General features: G+C 38.0%; 1 protein-coding gene across 1 annotated transcript in view; it reads right to left on the bottom strand.

The window, feature by feature from the left end:
* The window catches only part of PLCH2 (phospholipase C eta 2), a 35,574-nt gene extending 20,154 nt beyond the window's left edge, over positions 1-15,420 (bottom strand). Inside the window, exons 1-13 of the mRNA XM_090123180.1 lie at positions 15,215-15,420; positions 13,153-13,299; positions 10,710-10,953; positions 10,008-10,137; positions 9,330-9,500; positions 6,844-6,937; positions 6,125-6,328; positions 5,113-5,233; positions 4,550-4,721; positions 3,536-3,643; positions 2,793-2,951; positions 811-903; positions 398-498 (exon numbers count right to left, since the gene is read on the bottom strand). Coding sequence (XP_089979306.1) covers positions 398-498; positions 811-903; positions 2,793-2,951; positions 3,536-3,643; positions 4,550-4,721; positions 5,113-5,233; positions 6,125-6,328; positions 6,844-6,937; positions 9,330-9,500; positions 10,008-10,137; positions 10,710-10,953; positions 13,153-13,299; positions 15,215-15,335 — 1,865 coding nt within the window. The 5' untranslated portion in view covers positions 15,336-15,420. The remainder of the gene's footprint in view (positions 1-397; positions 499-810; positions 904-2,792; positions 2,952-3,535; positions 3,644-4,549; positions 4,722-5,112; positions 5,234-6,124; positions 6,329-6,843; positions 6,938-9,329; positions 9,501-10,007; positions 10,138-10,709; positions 10,954-13,152; positions 13,300-15,214) is intronic.
* Between the last annotated feature and the right edge of the window lie 7,547 nt (positions 15,421-22,967).

Here is a 22,967-nt window from a genome sequence, read left to right as displayed (position 1 = left end):
CACACCAACCTTTATGCAATTTTATGCGGCAAAAAACAAAGAAACAAACAACAAAAAGCAGCTGGCAAGCAGATTCATTTGGCAAATCAACTTTAATGGGTTTGCTGGGCTGCCAGTCAAACAGTCTACATGTCAGCTGGATGAGATGGTAAGAGCTCAAAGGCATATTAAATCCCCTGTACATTGCTAACATTGCTAATTAGTCCAAATGGCACCAAGAGATCATTCTGATAATGTTGTGGCTGACACTGGATCTACCCTCATGTGAAATCTCTCTCACACAACTGAGGATATCCTTCAGCAAACAGGCTTCCAGAGCTCAAGCATGGCTATTTAGCAGGTACATTCAGTAGGAATCTTTTTTAGAAACAAAACTGCCAAATCACTTGTTACAAACCTGGTGTAATGTACAGAGCTTCTGGCTGCATTTCCTTGAGAATCAGCATCATCTTCACCTTCTTCCAGACTGGCTGATTTTTTCAATTTGCTTCCTTTTTTCTGTGCCACAACAAAAACCATTATATAGAATGGATACCAATATTCAAAAGAGATTCACTTTTTTTCTACGAAGTATGTGAACCAATCAAGAAGAAAACTAAACTGATGTCAGACCTTCAGTGCTTTTAGACTTCAGTGTAAACCGAAACTAGATGTTATGCACAATTATAACCAGTTATTTGTTTATTCAGCAAACAGAGCAACAACAAGCCAGGTAGTACAAATATGATATTCCTCTCCTACTGTTGCCTGCAAAGAAAGAATCTATCAAAGAATGCAACATTTACAGTAGAACTTTCTAGGGTGGCTTACCTTGCGTTTAGAAAAGCTGCCCATCAGCGTCCGGCTGTGCCTTTTATTGGTACTGAAGTCTTCCCCAGATTCCACATCATCCTCAAGTTTATTCTAAAATAATCAAACAGAAAAAATAATGCAGCAGACCTAGTAGAGTACTACAGACAGCATGCATAAACATAATCAAAAATAGTTTGGGATGCAATTCACCCTAAAATGTCAACAAAACATGACCAGACCAAAGCAGGGTTTTCTTGTATGTTTGATGTTTTTTTAATACAAGCTGAGTGCAAGATCTTTTATCCTAGCAACAACTGTCATCACTTTTATCCACAGGAACTTTCAGAGCAGACAGAGATCACAAAAATACCAAATTCCATGCATCAGGAAATATTATTTTTATCCACATAAGCTCTGAGCGCACCCTAGCATGTACATTCACTGGTGACAAACTGTTTTCTAACTTAATATATGAAAATCATAGCTCAACAGGACTTATTTCTGCCATGAAATGTGGCCTAAGTTAGATGGTTTTACATGCTAAGTCCATGATAAGAAAGAATCAAATTTCTTACAGTTCCTAAAAAAGTATATCATTGGTACCTCTAATCTTTAATATGACCTCATAGGTTCACTGTTTCCCACTCTAATATGACACAGACAATTCTTGCTAGGGCCAGAGTCAGAAAGATTACTAAAGTCTTGGCCTTACAGCAGATTTTACAAAAGTACTGTCAGATACATCACCTAAATCATTAATTTTAAAAGTGCATACAAAACTCATGAAAAAGAAAGTTTTGGAAAGCTGAATTTTAGCTTTCATCTGGTTTTAATTCTCAGTTAGTTCACCTGCATATTGGCAGACCTCCAACGTTTTTCATTTGCATGCAACAGCATTCCTTAGCTTATTATAAATTCCAAAATGACAACATTCATGTTCCTGAAGTGTTGGCTATTTACATTTTCATAAAGAACCATTAGTATAAGATTAAAATACAAAAGTGTACAGAAAAGAGAGAGAGCAGAGGGAAAAAAGCTCAGCTTTCATATGCACTTTTTTATATAATGGGAAACAATTTTTTTCTGTTGAAAAGTCATTTCGTGTGTACATTTCATGCTCCAATTGCTGAGTGAGAAAAAAAGCTTCACAAATCTGACAGTGATGTTCACCTGGCATCATCATTAACTGAATGAATTCAGCTATGAAATCTGAAGCCTATAATATATTATTTACTCAGTAAGGTAATAAACCATAACAAACTGAAATGCTAAACACCTCTTTCTCCAAAACCATTGGAGAAAGTCTTTGGATGTTGGACAAAGAGGTATTTAGCATTTCAATTTATATTTTGAAGGACTGCCATATTTCATTATTCATATGCAACAACAGACCATCTCTTTGCACTAAGCGTAAGTAATGAAAACAACCGAAATTAAAATATCATTATCATCAAAATAAGAAAAGGCTTCCACTAAGTGGACAAAAATGTGAAAGAAAAAAAAACCATCTTCATATTGTAGCTTTTATATAAGAAATCTGAGGTATTAACAAAATACAGATAATAACAAATATCAAGTACTACAGAAGGAAAAACATATTTTGCCATATGAATATGTAGGGGCAAAATCTCATTTTACAATGATGGGAAATTCAAATAACTCTAATAAATTTAACTAAATTCCTACCACTGTAACAAGACCTATTTTGGCCAAAACCAGCAAACAAAATTTTCTAAATCCACATTCATCTTGTACATCACACAAGTTTCTTTTAAGGGAAGAGTTGAGCATGTTTCAGTTTCATTAGTACTATGACAGCTGCGGATCCCCCTGATAAACTAAGTCACCTTGATTCAGAGTATCAAAATAGATTTAAAAGTTCAACCTTAGGCACTCATAAAGAACAAGCAGTCTTATGAAACAGCAGTACTAAGCAGCTATAGAGACAGACAAAAGCATAGCTAAATCTAGGGGGTGAGTGAAGTACAGTATAAGTTTACCTTCTTACTATCTGATTTCTGACCACTCTTTCCAGATGATGGCAGAGTGGTAACTGTGAAATTGTTTGGATCTTCACAGTCACGGATTTTGGATTCTTTTATCAGTGAGTCAAGTTTTTTCTTTGCTATATTCTCCACTCTTTTCCTATTAGTAGATGCCTACAAACAAAACATAATCATTAAACAAGATACAGGCAAAACAATCTTAGTAATTCCAGCTGGGATTAGCAGAAAATGAAATGTTATTTGTAAGATCAAACATTTGATCTAAAAATTATCTGGCAAACCTACAAAATAAGTATCTTAAGTAGCACTGTGATCTTTCAGCAGTTTTGTAAAATCATCTGTTTTGGGGTTTTCTGGGTAGTGAAAACACTCTGACATGTCTGGGAATACAGACAAAAGAACTGGAAAACAGGAAAACACAGAAGTAGTTTTTTCTTCCTTTCTTTTCTTTTCCTTATGATGGAAAGAACCATCATGCAATAAAGAATAGTGAGATATTACTAGTAAAATATTAAAAGAAATAAAATCACAAATTTGAAAGATTACAAGTAGAACTGGTGCTGCCTAATATGCACTTCTGCTAAAACCGTCCACACAAAGGATTAAAACCTTAAAAACCTGTGATGAATGCCCAGAATTACACCACATGCACTTTTGAGAGAACTCATACAAGGTTTCCTCTGTCTGGAATGGGAAAATGTAAAATATATTTACATCTAAACGATCACTTAACTTACATCTCCATTCATTATTTTACAGTCATCATCAATCTCATCAGCACTGTCCTCATCAGAAACTTCACCCTCCTCTGCATCATCACTAATGTTGGCTGGAAGTTTCTTCCCCTAGAAGATAAAATGATTACACAAGAAGGTTAGCATACAGCTCTTGCTATGACATATTTTAAACAAAACAAAATTAAACAAAAAAATCATCACTGATGGGAAATTAAAAAAAAAAAATCCCAAAGAGGTGAAAACCTTAACATTCCAAGCAAACACTAACATGCTCTTGACTTGTTGTTTGTGTTCATTGAAGGTCAAAGAAAAGAAGATACTCAGTGAAGAACAAATCTTGTTTACTTCTCTGATCAAGGTGAACTAATAGAAAATAGATTGTCTCTTTTCTAAACCTTTTCATTATCAATTCAACTGAGGCAGCCAGATTTTCTCCATCTCAGTGCTTTACTACTTCATTAACATGAGCTAAAAAACTGAGCTGACTGAATAATAGGTGAAATGATAATATTATTTTAAACAGGAGAGAAGTAGAAAAACTGTCAGAAAGAAGGAATGAGGAAGATGATGTGTGTTATAATTTAAACTCAATGAACAGGAGCAGCTAGCAATTTCCATTCAACTTGAGCCAAATCTGTTAAAGACAAAATCTTATCTGTATTCTCGCACATTCAGCTCAGGGTCCAGAAAAAAACATCACTATTTCGGTCTCTCAAAAATAGCTGCTTTCTAAGAGTTGTGCATCAGGACCTGCCTTCTTGGACAGCCAGCTAGATGCACAGGCATAAAAGGTAAAACTTATTCTTTAGCTACACGTATTTCAGAAATTGTTACTTGGGTTGGCTTACCTAGATAATACTGGCAAACAGCCCCAAATGGCCTTTTATCACTGCATTAAATCCTTATTACAGATTGTTTATCGTGATGTCATTTAAATTAGCACAAGTGATAACCTGGCAGAGATTGTAATTATCACAAAAAAGGAGAGATGGAACAAACCAACCACATTTTTACCTTAACCAGTATCTTCCCTTTAAGACTCGCTGGTGAAGGGAGCCTTGTAGAGTCATCATTATGCACAGAAGACAGATCCAATTTGTCACCCAGAATTTCTGTAAGATATTGAGCCATCTTCTTCTGCTGAATTACACTGCAATGGTTCTCAATTGACAAGATAACAGGGTACCTGGCAAGACATAAGGAAGTATCACCAACTGCAAATTTAGCTTTTATGGCATTACAAAGATAAGGGTTATTACTGTCTGAGCCATTCCTATAAGGAGAATGGCCACCAATGAAATCTACAGGGTAGATATCCTGATTGATATCCCAGTACTAACTCCAAACTGAATAGTCTATTTTAGACCACCACAGAATAATTAAACTCCTTCAATCTGATTTGATGCATTTTTTTCCAGAGCACACTTTTCACCTTCCTATACTACCCAGTCCTGACCTTCACTTCCTACAAGAGAGATTCAAGAAAGCCAATCATAGAAAAAACCTAAACATGCAGTGCTTCCAACTCCCCATGTCTCATGCCTTATATCTCAAAAGTTAGCAGATAGTACACATACTCATTCTTGATAAAGGCATATTTGTTGATAGTTTCAATCACATCTTTGAAGAGAATTTTGGAAGTCAAAGTGTATCCATGGTGGACAATTGGTTCACCATCCGGCCCATCCCAGCAGTCAACTGCAGAAGAGAAACAACGATACCCATCATTTTACTGTGTGTAGACAGTCGTACGCATTGCTTGAGAAAGCCCCAAGCAAAAAAAGATCTCTTTTAAGAAGTACTGAGGAATACTGTGAAAGGGGAAGAGATGACATAGCATAGCATTATTTTCATTATACTACTGCTGAACCTCAAAGGGAATGCAAGAAAATCTTAGCCAAGCTTCTCACAGCACAAGCAGAGCCAAACTCTAAGCATCTCTAGCCTTCCTTGGATTTTGCCTAAGTTCACACTTGTTTACAGTCATGTTTCTATGAAATGCTTTACTCCTCTGCAGCACACACGGGCATGTCCACAGTCCAACCCGAGCAAACTATATTAGCTTTCTGAAAAAATATGAAAGCACTTTGATGGTCACGATATTACAGGTGATTACAGAAGAGGCAGTCTCAGAAAAGCATTACAAACATCAGAAAAAATTTCAAAAAAGCTTCCAGGTCATTACAGGATTATCAATATTTCATGTTATAAAACCACACTTCCCTAATCAGAAACATCAGCTTACTCCTTCTGTTTAGGAAGAATTCTGCCCTGTTTGCCTGTCTGGTTGACATACATTTGGCTCCCCAAAACATCCTAGCAAATATTAGCAATCTTTCTAAAGATCGTTTTTACCAATTTTTTCCTTAGTACCAATGACACTTCCTCCATTGTTTACCTTATTCCTATATTCAAGAAAATTTATTCACTGTGTAGCAACATAATTTAATGTTTTTAATAACAGGAAAACATCATTTCATAAGGCTCTTTAGTCCAAGCAATTACTATATCTTTTGCAATAGTCCTAAGTCTTTCTTTACAGAGAAGCAAAAGTATGAAGCTTACTGATGATTCCTTTATGCTCTTTACCTTCAACACAGCGGCAGCCAGATTGTAGCACCCATGCATACATGTCCACCCTAGACTGGGACATCAGCTGATCTCCCATGAGGTAGGTATTATGTGAAGAGGTAATGAAATAGTGACTCAAAGGATAACTCATGTCCTGATTCACTTGGTAGTGTTCTGGGTTGAAAATGTCCCCTGATGGACTCCGCATGTAATTGGTGAAACCTATAAACAAACAATACTATAAGTAAGAGAGTTTTATTCTTTTTGTTGCTGTAGTCTTCCTGAAACCAGCCTAAGAACACATCCTTACATGCACCAATATATTCATGAACCTATCAAGTAAAATAAAGAAGTAAATAACACCACTGTATTCCACCTGGCACAAGACAGTTTTCTGCTCTGTTTTCTGGAAAACACGCCTATATTTAACCAAAACTTGACATTGTAGGTTTATAATTCAAAAGATTCTGTGATTCTGTGATTTTGATGGAACATTAAGTGGCATAGTGCATAAAAGTCTCTAAAATCTTCCAAAGTATACTAACTTCACCTCAGTAAGTAACAGATACCTCCCCTCCCACAAAAAGCAACAACCCAATGCCAAACCTACTTAAAAGCATTCTCTACATGATCTAATGCAATTCTATGACTTTATAAGCACGCAAAGAAACGTGATTTCTCATAAGCATTTAAATACTATTCACCCTCTCCCACAACAGCTATGCCAGCCAGCTTACCATCAATCCCCAGAGCTCCTGTCTTCTTGTTTTCCAGGCATGGTTCAAACTTGTTGATAATTTCCAGGCAGTGTTCTCTGGTCACATTTGTCATCTACAAAAGTAACAAAAGTGAAGTGTTAACTAACAATCCATAGCTTCTCCTGGCTTTTCTTCTCTGTATGCTTAACAATTGGTCAGATCATCCAGAGTGGCACTAAGGATTTCCAGTTACACAATGAAATTTTCACTCCTGTCAATCAACGTCAGGTCAGATAAGAATTAAAATGCTTTGTGAGAAGTTTCTGCCCTATTGGCAGCTGCCTGATCACATCCAATAAAGATAGAGTTCTAGTTTGTAGGTCAAATGTGGTTAGTGTTGGTATGTACACAGAGCATCCAAATTGAAAAAGCTTTGTCACAAATCAATGGGAACACCTCTTCTTTTGTTGAATTAAAGGATTAATTTGCAGTTTGATTTTTTTCATTGCCAGAAGTGTTTTTACTTTAAAAGAAAATAAGAAAATGGTTCCTCTTTATGCAGTGGACTGGAAGACAAGCAAGAGAAACAGTACAATCTAATATTCCTGCTATTTACTGTTAATTTATCCATTAAACATTATTCATTCTATTACTTAATATACTTTTCCTTATACTTTCCCTTTCCAACGAATTTTATACATGCCACTTGGAAATACAGCCCTGGACACCAGAGGGCTGCCAATAAAGTGCCTAAGTTGATTATGGTTTTGGCAACGTGGAATATTTTCTCAGAGGGAAATAAAACCACTAGCATATCTGCAACAAAATCAATGACTTTTGGGGGGGTAATTTAAAACCTAGTAAATAAAATCAGAATAAGAGGAAGGAATACAAATAAATAAAAATCAAGATTTTATTTCCCCGTATACTGTAGGATTGCTGGGTAAGAAGAAGCTCTGAAACAACAGAAGGTTTTTCTGGTACAGCTTCAAACAGACAGAATGAACACTTGCTTTCCCTGCACACATTGTGTAAGAAAGGGCAGAACTAGACAAGGGAGGGACCCTAGAGGCATGTGTTGTCCATGTCAGTGATTAGCTGAGCTGATTTGTGTCCTTTGGATAGTGCTCATTTTCCTCTCACCATCTGGAGGATCAATTGACCAATGAAATGGAAACACACCCAAATTATCTAAAATGATAACTGCCAGAGAGAGGTGGCTTTATCATTCATTCATTTCTTAGACAGCTTTTGAAACTCTGATGGAGTTTTATGACTCACAGGCATACAGTTTCAAAAGAGATCAGGAGAAGAGAAAAAAGCAAAGACAAATCAATGCATTTGTTCCTGCACTGGCTGCACCTTACCATCCAATTATTTTTTTTTCTCATTTCAGAAACTGCCAGAAATCTCTAGATAAATGAACACAGGATCGTTCAGGGAGCTCAGGAACTCATCTAGCCAAAAAATCCTGCTCAGAGCAGGATCAACTATAAGGTTACACGACTTAATTCAGGGCTTTATTCTGGTCTCTAAACCTCCATGGATAGGGGCTGTACAACCTCTCTGGGAGCCTCTTCCATTGGATGAATGTCCTCATCATACAGATAAAACTCCAATGTCCCCTTGTTAAGTACAATAAGACATTGTAACTTAGCACAGAGTTTGGTGGTATTTGCTGAGTTGCATAAACAACTATAAGCATAATGTATGGGTTCACTTCCATTCTTGAAAAGAAAAGCTTATAAAGCTATAAACTAATGTTTCTGAAGAACTGTAAAATGTCTTAAATTCATAAGTAAAATTAGATAGCATCACTATTTACTGGCCAACGTCAAGCCAATATTAATATACAGGGAATATACACACTACCTGGTTCATCAGAAAAGAAAACTTAGTCTGCTTTAGACTGGTGCAGTGGGAGTAGTCTAAGACCCACTCCTAGCAATGCAATATTGAAATATTAAAAGACAACCTAATATGCACTACTACATATCCTCAAACACTTCCCCAGACATGAATAATCCTCTCAGTAGCTCTTTAGAAACATAATCTACTTTGCAAACTGGGAAAGTGTGACAAAGTAGTGTAAATGTCTCATCATGAACTCTGCACTAAAACAAAAGCAGAGCCAGAGGCAGCATCTTTGCACTCAGATACTGAGCATGGGAAAAATACATTGATGGCATTCTCCCAAAGAACACATGGGGAAAGAAAAAAAAAAAAAAAAAAGAAACCATAGACACTACAGTTAGGGGCACAATGACAGACCCTACTCAAAGAAGAGTTTGTGAGGGTAAAAAGATTCAAGAAATAGTCTTGCCAGCCTACCAGCTGAAAATCAAGACGCATCTAACTGTCTATTTTTAACATCCACACTCTCCAGAGTGAAGCTGCTAAAACAAAAGCAGCTGCTCACTTTTCACACGCATGACTACCATTCTGACCCTTTAAAAAAGACAATGCATCCCCAGTGGCAAACAGAATGGCATGAGAACAGAATTCTTTTCCTGGTTTAGACCTACCTTTTGTTCATTCTCCAGAAAGCGTCTCAGGTCATCTGTATCCAGGAAGTCCTTGTGGTTGCTGTAGGTGAGCATTAGCAAGTACAAATCACGTCGTGTTGACATCATCTTGTAGAAGGTGCAGAACTCATCAAAGCCTAGCGTGCCCTGGTTATCATCTGTATCAGCCTCCTGCATTACACAGCAATAAGGCAATGAAATATCAAAGAACCCGAAAAAATTTTAAATAAACAAACCCCTGAATGAGAATAATGTGTCACTGAAATTAAACGCATGCTGATGCTGCCTGCTCACCGTAGGGCCTGCTAGAACAGATTGGTCAATTAGACTAACATTTGTCATATGAATGCTTTCCCCTTTGAACCTTTTATATGTATGTATTAGTGCATGAGCCAAGAAACAACTTCCGAAGGTTCTTCTTATTGCACAAGAAAAGAGGAGGATACTGAATTTCAGATCAACAGGTGTAGCAACATTCAGAATGTGTCATAATGTGTTATTAACACTAGAAAGTACCCGGTGTAATCATTCTTTCTGTAAATAACAACTTATTTATTACTTATTTCTGGGGCATTCTTCAATTTACCAAATACACAGTGCAGTATCTCTCAATGGAGAGAAAACAAACCAGTTGCTGAGTCATTGATCTTTTAGACAAATTTCATTTTCATTTCTTACCTTAAACATTTGCTTGACTTTTTGTCGGGGTAGGTTGACATTCAGTTTGTGCATTAGTTGGAGCACTTCATTAATACTCAGACAGCCATCACCATTTTTATCTGCTTCATCAAATGTCTGCTTCAACCACATTGAACAGGAGTTAAGGAACATCATGGAATATCAAGGGATGTTACTGAACATAATGTATATACGAATGCTTTCACATTAGGGAAAACTGTACATATGGGGTGAGGAATAAAGGAAAGTTTAAGGTAATATAAAACATAACTACTTGTCTTCTTTCATAAAGAAGTTTCGAGATTTGTTATGCTCAGTATTCAACACTGGCTATTTTACCCAAACTACAGCACAGCACAACTTTGAATTCTGAGCAAATAGAAACGATGCATCATGTTTTGTCTTGTACAATCAAATGAAAGAGACAGCTTTACACAGGGAGTAACAGATGAAGGAATATACCTGTATGTTTTTCGGTCCATTCTTGACCAGCCACCTTTTTCAGTCCACTCTCTTGCCCAGACCAATTTTCTTCAAGGACTTCTCTCTCCGTTTCTGGAAACAGGGAATGGAATGGGAATCACTTTGCAACTTTGAGCCTAGTGCTTACTTTTACTAAAACAAATACTTAAAGGAATTATTGTGCTGTTGAGTGCTCTCAACCACAGGAAAATGCTCTTTCAACCAGTTTAGGAAGGATATTGGTCTCTGGTTCTTTGGCGTTTTGAGAGGCTGTCTTCATCACTGATCCCTGCCATCAGATATTTTAGCCCTGTGATCCAAGTACGTGCTTCATCTCCACTGGAAGACACCAGGTCAAGGGATTCCATATGATCTCCATAGTAGATGCTGAAGCAGCAGTTAGGATCAAAACTGCCATCAGCATAGCGCTGAAAGATCTCCGATTGCTTCCCCTCACAAACTTCTTGAATAGAGTCGATGGAAACTAGAAAAACAATAGCAAGCAGCTCATTAGTAACTGTGTAGGAAAATAATCATGCAGGCTGGCATACAGTAATACTGCCCTAAAAAGGAATCCCTTTTTGTCTTGATTTAAAGTTCTCTCTTTTAATTACACTGATGAATCACACTGCTGCTTGTCCAAGAACATAATAAATGATCTTCCAATTCAATCAAAACGAAAAAGCAGCTATAACAAAATTAACCTAAACTGCAGTATTTACTGGAGTATGAGAACATAGAGACATGAAACAATCAGCATATTAATAGAACAGGATAATATTTCTAGCTTCCACTTCCTTGTATGTTGCCTTAAGATTCTTAAGGGAGACCACCCTACCCTTCCAAGAGTGTGACTGATTTGAGGATTGCATGCTGACATAAAAAAGCTGAATCATGGTTTCACAAATCTTACTCATTATGAACAAGCGTAGAATTAGGGAAAAGTAACACCAAGATAGTGAAATAGATACATCCAGCAGACTGTTACAAAGGCTTCACCCTGACATGGAGAGTAGTTCTAGAAAAATTGGTGGTCTGGGACACATTCAAATCTATTATACTATGAATACAATCCCTGTTCTAATTCATGCAAAGGGCAGAGAAGATCATGCATGGGCTAGGCCAGACAGGTTGTGTTTATCTTCTACTCACATTCCTTTCTCTTCAGATAAAAGGACAAAGCAGACAAAAAGTCAATTCCATGTAATTTTATGAAATCAAAATTTCTACCTCATTGAAAGAGAGGTGAAACAATGAAAATATCTGCAGTTGGCCAGAAAAAAAGATTCATCTTTGCAATAAATTCCAATTTTTCTGCTTTTTAGTTTAATGTAGAGATGTGCAGATGCTAAATATTCACAGCCTGTGCACCTTATAATTACATGAACAATTTATTTCCCTTGTAATGTTCCTGTTCCCAAGCTGATAGAAGATAAATTCTAATAATAATCGTAAGGGGGAAAAAAAGGACAAATTTTAGTTTTGCTTTGTTGCAATTGTTCTCTGGAGATTACAACAAACAGACATCTGTTTGCTGTGGTATGGCTACTGTGCAGCTGGACAGTATATTATACACAGACAAACTGCTAAAGTTTAAAAGGGAAAAGTTATTAAGGACAAAAACATAAACTGGATAATTAAATAAGTTTCACTGTGCTGAAGGCAAGTGATTGTAAGTTGCTAGGAAGCTCTTCTGAAGGAAACAAATCCCATTCCCAGTCTGCTTTGAGGCAAATACCTTGAACACTCAATCTGATTCTTTATGATTTTGCCCTGGTTTCTCTTCCTTTACTTCAGCTTATCTGAAGTACACATCCCCAAAACCAGTGCTGTGATCTAGTCAGAAGACCATTGCACATTAAGGAGCCAGAGCTACACATAACAGTTACTGAGGTTGTGCTGTGCTCAGCAGCACGTACAGCTTGTCCTCCTGGCCTTTTATACTGCATATGTGCCTTGGCTGTAGGGTAACTTACCTGGCTTACTGTGACCGCTGTCTGCAGGCAGCTCTGACTCAGTACCAGCACTTACATCACCTGTGCATCCCTGATTTTCTCTACAGCTACAGCAACGAGTATCCATGGGAACATCTTTTATGTCTGACAGTAGAAATGATCAATAGAATTGTTCTCTCCTGCACAAAACTGTAAGAGCTCAGAAGAGCAAAATGGAGTAACCTTTCCTAGCATGGCATCTACATAGCATGTTGAAACTGACTGATGCTCACCTACAGCATGCCTATACATATGTTTCTGACAGTTTAAAAAAAAAAAAAAAAAGAAACACAAACATTTCAGTGTAAAGTACTTTTCAGCCATATAGTAAGCAATTACTCAAGCTACAGGAATGGAAAGGTAAAAGGTAATAATCCTGTAGAGAAATCCTCTGGAGGAAGGAATGAAACCTCAACATTGCAAGGCCCCCGATTCACACAGGTTTTGCCTGCAACTGACTTCCAACATACTTAACTACTGTTACCTGCATAGTTAACAACAGCAATTTAATCTTCATAAACTATTAATCATTAAAAAATAACTTAATGCCCTTTAAAATCCACATACAACATTTTGCTTGATCACCTGTGAATGAATCAAATCCTTCATGCTGGTTTGGGTTTATTCATAAGGGGGCAAGATTCTACCTAGAAGGAATCGGAATAAGTGGTTCTGTGGTTGACACTCACTTTTGGCTCTCTCATTCTTTCGGGAGGGTCTCCAGCGAATGCATGACTTGTGCTCATCCAGGTAATAGAAGCGGACCAACCCTTTGGAACCACCACGAAGTTTGATCATTTGGGTACCAGCTTGCATGGAGCTCATACATCTTTCCACTGAAGAGAGAAATAAAGTAATATCAGTATGTGAGACTTTGTTCTCTTTAAAAGTCACCTTTACAGGAAGAAAACATACGAACAACATACAATTGCTAAATAAACAATTTAACAGATGACTTCCTGTGCTGTCTGACATAAGTCATGATCATAAAATCAGAAAAGCTCTTGGCATCTGAACTTATCTATAAATGCAATAGTTTCCACTCTCATCTTAATAGGTATGGCACATTCGTTTTTCAAAATTGGCACAAGGTACACATTACTCCATTGTCATTCCAAATCTTAATTTGAGCTCCTGCAGTATGCAAAATATGTGCTGGACATGGAATTAAATTTCACCTGGAAGCCCGGATTCTTGTCCAGCAAAAATTAGCACAACTTCATCAACCTCAGGAGAGTTGTTTTCAGAAAATGGAAACCTATCACGCTAAGTTCCCATTCTTGTATTCTTACTAAGTGACACTGGACTGAGGCAGCAAAGACTCAAAGAGGTTGTTTTTTTCTTTAATAGTTTATAGTAACATTTATAGTTACTATTAAAAGTTTCAAAGTAACAATAAATAACAAAAACATAGAATATAAATCCCTACAGGAAAAACATGCCCCGTTTCATGCTTATTGTTACAAAGACATTCTAATCTCTGTTAATTATTTATGGTTCAGTAGCACTACTATCTTTTTGGAGTTTTAGTGGTTGGTATATGTTTGTGGAGGAGTGGGAGTATTTTAGCATGTGAGGATGAAAGAAAGTTGGAGGAATTGAGTCATTTGAATATTTTTATACATGGAGGAGCTTTGTCTGAAGATCAATGACTGAAGAAGTCCAGAATGGTTCTGGGTGACATCACACAGCTCTGGCTCACATCACACAGCTCTGGCTCAAGCCCATCTGTTTATAGACATCCTACAGGCAGCATCACACGACTGCCAAGGTCTGCACTATTACCTGATCTGGGCAGGATGCATCATGCTTCAAAACAACTGCTTTTCCAAACACTGGATGGAAAGGCAAATAGATTTCAGAGTCCTGTCTTCAGGGCCCTAGAACATGTAACATGTTTCTGAGCCTACAGCAACCCTTCAGTACAGGTACACTGTAAGAGCAAGCTGTTCCCTTAAAATCTTAAACCAAAGCAGCATCCCCAAGTGCCAACAGAAGAATCCCACACCCATCAAAGGTTCAGCACTGCCAATCCACAGAGAGAGAATGATTGTTTCACTTAATAACAACTCTCCAGAAACAACACTACAGCTATAGCTGGCTCTTTGACAGATAAACCCAAGCTCCATCTTCTCCTGTCAGGAATATCAGTTCCAGTTCAGACAGGAGACATCAAATCTTCTTAAAGTCAACATATAAATAATACATAATGCATACATATATCTCTACATATCCAGTACAAGGGATCTTTCTCAAACAACTATGGAAGCTTAAGAATTTTGTCACTGTGTGCCTGAATAAATAAAATAGCCTTACTAGACTCCAGAGGTCTATTCTGGAAGACAACAACAACAGGACTGTTGTAGATATTTATTTTGATGACTGAAAACCAGACAAATATTGCACAAAAAATTCAGAATTCTGGCAACCAAGACCAGAGAGCAAACCTACCATTCTGTGGGCATGGAGGACAGAAAATTTCAAAAGTTACGCATAACAAAATGAACAACATTGCATTTGCATTTCGAGGGGAATGAGAAGAGATTAATAATGAAAATACAACTGTAAGGTTTTGAAGACCAAAAAGCATACTGGCAACAGATCAAAATAACTGCAAAATAACACAGGACTAGGGCTGTCTCTCACTATACCACTGCTAGCCAAAGTTGTCACGAAACAAGATTTAAAAATAAAAGCTCAGGTGACCCTGCCTTGAGCAATGGAGTGGCAGGCATGCAGTCCACATCTTACCAAAACGGCCAATTTTCCACCGTGGAGAAGCTACGATGCTGCCACCAACCCAGAAAAATTCTTCAGCCAGGCGGGCAACTGAAAACTTATTCTGAAGCAAAGGGCTTCCTGTGGCATCCATGGCTGAGACAAAGGGCAGCTTCCAAATGGAACACAAACACTGCGGGCCTTAGCAGAGATCAAGATTCTGTAGTTGCAAACTTTTGATGTAAGTTATAGAAATATTATTAGGAAAAACACTTCAAGATAATTGATTATCTCCAAAATCCAATGGTATTCTTCTGTTACAGAAAGAGCAGTTTAACAGTAAATTCAGGCCTCTTCTTGTGCTGAGTTAGCCTACCGAAATAGCAGCAAAATCCTTCATATTCTGTATGATGTGTCTGGTTTGGAGGACGGGTACGTTTCAGTTCAGCATTTTAGAACAGACAAATGAAAGAAACTGAGGCAAAATGGCATGAAGATGATTCCATTTATGGACAGAAGAGTCTTCTGACAACGTTCTTTTCCAGTGCTACATTCCCAGCTGTGGAGCACCCAAGAAAATACACCAGCTCACAGCTGTCAGCTTTCTCCATGCTGCTTTCTTCTGACAGTGAGAGTTACGTAGCAGGACCTCTTTTGCACATTTGATGGCATACAGATTTGCAAGCACTCTTGCTGATGGCTTTACTTGCTCTTCAACAACAAACAGCAATATCTGTTGCAGTAAATAAGTGCAATGTCAGTAGCACAATCCATCCCCCCAAGTCACCCTTGCCTTTCACTGTGAATCTGGCGAGGTGCTTAAGCTCTTCAGTCTCCTTCCACTTTGGAAAAAAAAAAAATGGAATGACCCCTTTTTCTTCTCACACAGCTCTTCAAAATATCATTGTAGAAATCTTCATCTTTTCTTAGAAGGTTCTCTTCAATATTTTAGTGGGAATATTTCTCTTCAGGCTGGAAAAACTAGATACGCTGAAAACACAGCAACATGTTTGCTTGAAATCCTAAATCCCCCGTACGCACTAATCCTAAAGCTGTGGTTCTGCCCTATCCAGTCAAGGGATTTAGGTGACACGTTACAGCTGTAGAAAAATAAGGAGGTTAAAAAAAACGTACTTTTTTTTTTTCTCCTTAGTTAGCAGCATGTTTTCATCTCACAGTCTGTGTGGTAGTGTCTTTGCAAAATGAGACAACCCCAGAGAAGATGCTTTCCTACGAAACAAGTCAGCCAGCTACACTGTACAGAACAAATGTTCACAGAAACATGGAACAGAGTGCATGAAAAGTGGCAGAGATAAAAGCAGGTAAGTATTAATTTTTAAAAAGCACTAAGTTACTATCTCATTCCCTTTGAAGTGCATCCAATAAACTCCAAATACAGAAATCTGTCATTTACGTTATCACAACCTCTTAATCTACACTAAGTACAATATACAATTGCTCTTGCCATCTGTGATCTGCACAAGAAACGCAACATGCTTCTAGCTTGATGAGCTAAGCACAAATTGTCCATTTAAAACGTACTCATTAAGTACTTCCCACTCCTCCTTTCACAGTTTGCAAAAGCTTTATAGCAGATAATTCTAGAGATGACTGATTCTCAAGCACAAGTTGTTTATTTCACTGACTGTTTACAGATATCTTATAGTAGACCGGCCTCAGAGTTTAGCTGCGGATTTATTCAGAAATGAAAACCAAACTGAGTCTGGGCTGTGGGTACAGGACAGCAACATGCCTGTGTACACCCTTGCTGCTTTCTTCTACTTACTCAAATACTTCAGCAACAGCCTTCCATTCTCCTAACATGTCTTTCAAGAGTAAATTAGTGAGATGCCTCCAAGCCAATCACTCTCTTCTATAAAATGCTAAGACATGTACATCTACACAGCTGAAAAGTGTGAAGGTACAGACAAGAACTCCTGAAATACTGTTCTAAAGATCCTAATTCCCTTTTCACGGGAAGCCAGACCTAGCATGGCCAGACCTGAGAAATGGAAGCTTAATTACATGCTCTGCTCTACACTTCCCTGAATTTTTTAAGTAAAGGAGCAAATATCTTTGAATAGTTTCCCTGCTACAGATTATCAGATCTCCACTCCCAAAATGGGGAATGCACCTCACAAGGGGGGAGACAATTGAACACTAAGGTCCTTAACTATAAGGAGACAGAGTTAAGATAACTTCTGCAGCAAACCAAAAATGCCAGTATACTAATTTCATAGTTGAGAACTGGAATTCTGCACAAGCCAGATTTGCATGTGGATTTGTTTTCATTTCAGTACAGAGAAATTCCTGGTTTTTATAATACCAGAAAAGAGGAATTCTTTCAGTGTTCAAGTTAAAGTCAGATTTATATTCTAAGACCCAACAAGAAAAGGTTAATTCAGATCTTTTCAGTTGACACATCTCCATCCTTCAGGCCTAATTATCACAAACAGAGAAAAATAACATCTTTTTAAAAAAGTCCTATTTCCTGATTGTGGTTAGGTACTAGTTAACTGTAGGGGAAAGAAGCAGAAAATAACAAAGGGTTAAACGTGACTTAATCTCTCTCCCAACTCTTAAGCTACTGAGCTGAGTACTTAGGATATAAGCCTATTGAAATGGGTTTCTATTCTTGCCCAACTTGACATCCTCAGAAAAATCTTGCTCACCTGACAAAACGTGCAGATTAAAAACTTCCTCCTGTGGCACTCAAAAAAAGTTATTATTCTCCAGGTGTACCAAAGGCTTTTCATGGCTCAAAAAGATTTAAAACCGAACAGTATTTGAGTCTGCAGGCTGCCCTGTGGCTGTTCTAAAAGTGGGATTCAGAAGACATGAAGAACAATGCTGGAATGTCAAAGGTCTTGTCAAAGAATATGCTCACTGCCACAAAGGGGAGAGAAGTCAGTCTGCATCACACAGAGAAAGAACATCTTGCAGAAGATACAGGAACACAGCACATATGGTTTGGAAGAGAGAAGAGAGTAAAATGAACATCTTCCTGAGGTAAATGGGTTGATGATTAATGCAATCCATCAGGATGGGTGGATTCATTTCCAATGCATGTTTTAATGTTGAAGTAAGGGAGAAGTGCTAAAAATTTTATTTAACTCAAAGGGAAACAGATAAAGCTCTCAGTAGAAAAGACAAAACTAAAAATTTGAGTGTAAGAAATTTTAATAGCTAGTCCAGAGTCTGATCTCTCTAGTGGTTCCTGTACATCATGGTTCAAGCATAAAACAGAAGAGAAGTAATACAAGAGGTAAATTAGGCTCTCAGCATACCAAGAAGTTTGTGTGTGACACAACTACACTTCAGCTGAAGACAGCACAGAAGATATTTCAGGTGTACACAGTGAACTAGTTTTCAAACTATAAATGTTTTCAATATATTAGTTGCCAGAATATTGAACGTTACAGAGCTGGTACTATAACAGGTTTGTAAATCCTCTAGGATTAGATTTGTCACTTCACAGCTATGCACTCTGTTTATCCTTGCATGAACACGCTTCACACTACAGACCCACTTTACCAGATTAACAAACTAACCTCATGCACAAGGCTGATTCTACAATACTTAGAAAGACATGGGCAGTAATTACTGACACATATACGAATGCTAATACAGGTATCACTATTTCCTATTTCCCACACATGGAAATCTTGCTCCTAGTGGCTGCAGAATAAAAAGAAAATGATTGCCAACCTGCAGTAGGAGTAATAAGATAAAAGGAGGAAACAAAAGGTTTTGATGTCAGCTGGCACACAGCCATTATCTGCACTGCCTCTCTCCCCCACTTTTCTCCTTGCCTTTGTACTTTCCGCTGTAAACAGCAGTCAAAAGGCCCAGAAAACCTGCAGAAATTACAGCTACCACTAAATCTTAGATATCTCTGCATAAGATACCACTGCCTACAGACTTCATATAAATTAATAAACCTGTCTCTGTCATTTGAAACACTAAATGCTGAGATGCTTCAGAAGCAAAATAATGAAAGCATACAACTGTCTGAAATGCACATCACTTAGTACAGTTTAGAAATACATCTGAATAACAGTACAGGCACAGAACACAAGATACATGAACAGCAGGAGCACAGCAATCTTCCCTTGAGATGAAGTTACAAAGCTCTTTCAATACTGCTAGATTTATAGTTTTTTCTTTTTTTTTTTTCTTTTTTTTTTTTCTTTACCCCATAAGGATACTGCTTCTTAATGGTCTAAAGCAGAACCATCTAGATAGCAAGACCTGCAAACTCAGTTCCAGTTTCCTTTCATCTGGATCCATTTGCTTTTGGGTTTCTGTAACTATGTACTCTTTTAATGTTGCACTTGCATGGAACAACATGAGCGTTACCCAAGAAGAGGGATACAGCAAGCATATGCTGACAGAATCTTAGACAATACCTGCTATAATTTCTATGTTTGTCTGGCAACTGAGGCCTGCATTAGTTGTATTAAGAATTCACTAAAGCAATCCCTTTTGGAAGGTTCTGCTAACTTCCAAAGAAAGAAAAACATGAGATCCACACTGAGCTGTAACCCAACTTCCTGCGGTCACCCAACCACAAATGTATGGTGCAGAAGGCCAGAGCACCAGCTGGACCACAACATTATCCCAGCAGCACATAAGCTGCCTTTTCCTTAATTCTAACACAACAACCCCACTGACCTTTGGCACAGACCTGGCTCCAGCCTCCCACAGACACGAGGGCCATCTGGCCACAGCTCCGAGCGCAGTAATCCTCGGGCAGATTACAGCCTGCAGCGTGCCCGTGGCAGGTGGGAACAGCACTGTTTACCAGCTTCTGCTTCTCACCCGCCTTGCTTCAAAGCTGAATATTGCTGCATTAGCCCTGAACCGACTCAAGTTATTAAGTGTTACAGAAATACAACTCTGTTCAGTATGCATCAATTTGCAAGGCCACTGACACCTCTGGGAGAGACACCAGTGGCTGTCACACAGCACATAGCTGAGCATCTTTCAGTGCTGGAAGCCACAAGGGCAAGCCGTGAGACAGCTGCTTCAGCAAAGAAACCCCAGACACGATCACTTCTAGGGCTTTCCAATGCATTATTAAAATGAACTGATCCTGAAATCTCTTCAATTACTTTATTCACGTGAATCAGTATTTGTGGACCTGAGGCTTGCTAGGAACAACACCAACGTAATCCTAACAATGAGGCAATCTCCTTCCATGACGCTTAGCTCCCTTGAGCTCATCAGAAAAATTTGATGCAATTATTCTAATTAAATGAGAATTAGCCTTTGTGATTTGAGTCTTCAAGTAGGGCTGATTCTTAATGAATTGAGATTTTGTGTCACATTTTATCAGTGAACAGTAGAAATATTAATAACCTTCTTCCATTTAAAACATGTACCATTTCTGAAATATTTCTGTAGTTGTTGCCTATAGTTATTAAAATATAATAACAATGTCCTATAAATTCTACTCAGAATCCTGCTAGCGCTTTTGGAAAGGAAATTCAACTTCCATGTTATCTTCAGTAAAAAGTTTCAAGAACCATTTGATTCTTTTTACTTGTAAAGCTGTAATAATGACATTTTGCACATCTATAGACAAATGTCACCATAAAAAAAAAGATTTTAAGTTTCATTTGAAGATAGATTCTAAATGTTTATCTAAGGTCAACCTTATTTCCAACAATTACAAGAAAACATCCCTATACAATTACAGAAGTAAGATCTTAAACTCTTTATGTTTAAAGATCTAAAGATCTGTCAGCGCTTTACCATCTGTTCAGCGACATTGGTCATAAACACCGAAAGGGAGATGATGGCAGGTTGGGGGAAGATATCCATCAATATCACTGAGCACTTTCTATGTTCCTGCCTCGTAAGAAAACACCTAGCTGATGTTCATGCCTTGTTAACATTTTAATTGGTGACTGTTTGTGAAACTGAAATGAACAGCTAAAGAAATCACTGTTATCTGAAGGTATGCCACAGTTTACAATATGCAGTTCATCATGTGTTCTGAACAGAAGAGAGCACGATGTGCTGAGCAGCAAAGACAGAAACATGATTTGAAGGCGATGCAGTGCACTGACATTTCCAGTAGCGCCTGTTACTGCAGTGCACAGGCTGTGTTCTTCTACATGCTAAATAAAGCAAACGCTCTTTTATGTGAGATCTCTGCTTCAAGTTCCACTTCAATTAAGTTGAAGTTGGTTTTTGTTACTGGTTTTGTGTTGCAGTACTTTTTTTTTTCCCAAACATTTGTGACAGAATTACTTAGAAAGCATATTGATTCATCAGTTTCTCATCTTCCTCTCAAAAATATATCACTCCACAGAACCTAGCACCTATAAACCTTAGAAGCTAACTGCAAGTCTTTTTGCAAGCTTGAAAGATGATCATAATTATGTTTTGTCTTCAAGCAGGAGCCACCTGCTGTAATTCCCAAAGGACAAGATTAAATCCAGTATGTATGGATGCACAGTAAGCACAGGCTGGTGAGCTGAAGTCCATCACAAGATCAGTGGCTGCAAGCCAATAAAGCTTACTGCCTGATTCTTTTTTAGTCTTTGATTCAGTAGTTACTAAAACAGACAGGAAGCAAAGTAATTGCTTCTGGGCTCTTGTAAAAAAAAGCATTTATATTTTTTGCTATGGTCTCCACTATCCACTCCAGTTTGAAACAAAGCAGTGCACCAGATTCACTTCCCTCTGGGGCTTGGAACCTGAAGACAGGCAGCAGCCATCTGAAGGCTGGTAAAGTCAGCTTGCAGGCTGAACTCTGGAGGTGTGCTCTCTCTCTCAGGCCACATCATGCCACAAAACATTGCTGCTCTCTGCCACCAAATGCCCCGAGCTCTGCACAGAGCAGCGCTGCCACCGCCCTTTGCAGGGACTGAGTAGAGGTAACTTCCCCACCAGATTAGAACCTAACACAGCAGGCAGCATGCTGAACCCTGACAGAACACACAATACCAGATTATCCTCGGGCTGTTGGCTAAATGTTTCACCCAATCTCATGAAAACAGCTGTAACACAAAATACCTTTAGTAGCACATGTGAAAACACTCTCTCTCAAGACACCTGAGCTCCATACCAGACCCCTGATGCTTACTGAAATCATTGTGCCATCTGGGCGACCATTAACAATGAGTTCAGTTCTAGATATAGTTCGCAACGTCACTTTCTGTGAAAGTTTTTATTAGCATCTTCCAGCCCTTGGTATCAGAAAACATGCTAAATTTATGGGCTTTACATGGCCAAGTGGGATCTGAAATCCTCTGGGTTTTAAGATCCCTTTTAAATGCAGGATGCATTTTTCCATTGCAGTATAAAAACAATGGCTTAGGGACTTTCTAAAGCACTGAAAGGAAATTGCATATACATCAAACCATAACAACAACTCACTCAATGTCTTACTGTAGAGAAAAAATGCTTTTGATTTATATCAAGATTGATATATTCTCAGAGCAATCCTTATTTGCAATCCTAAAATTAGACAAGAGTTCACAGCAGTTAAACATACCTTTAAAGTGTTATGTTCTTCCTCTCAGAAGCTAGACATTCATCATATCCTCCACTAAATTAATTGGATAAAATAAACCATACCAAGAAAAAGATAGTTACACATAGTCTACTTTCTTCTTTTTTCCCCCTTCTTAATCTATTGGTTCTTGTGTAATGAACACATTTCTGTGGCAAAAAAATACATGCACGTAAGTGCAGGCCCACAAGACCAGCTGCATTGCCACAGTATTATGCATGAGGGAGAGGAGAATGGCATTTCCTCCAAGACCACCAATGA

Source organism: Phasianus colchicus, chromosome 22 (assembly GCF_987193195.1).
Source record: "Phasianus colchicus chromosome 22, bPhaCol1.hap1.1, whole genome shotgun sequence".
Lineage (NCBI taxonomy): Eukaryota > Metazoa > Chordata > Aves > Galliformes > Phasianidae > Phasianus > Phasianus colchicus.
Note: the sequence above shows the minus strand (reverse complement) of the source record. Positions and strands in the feature narration are given on the sequence as shown.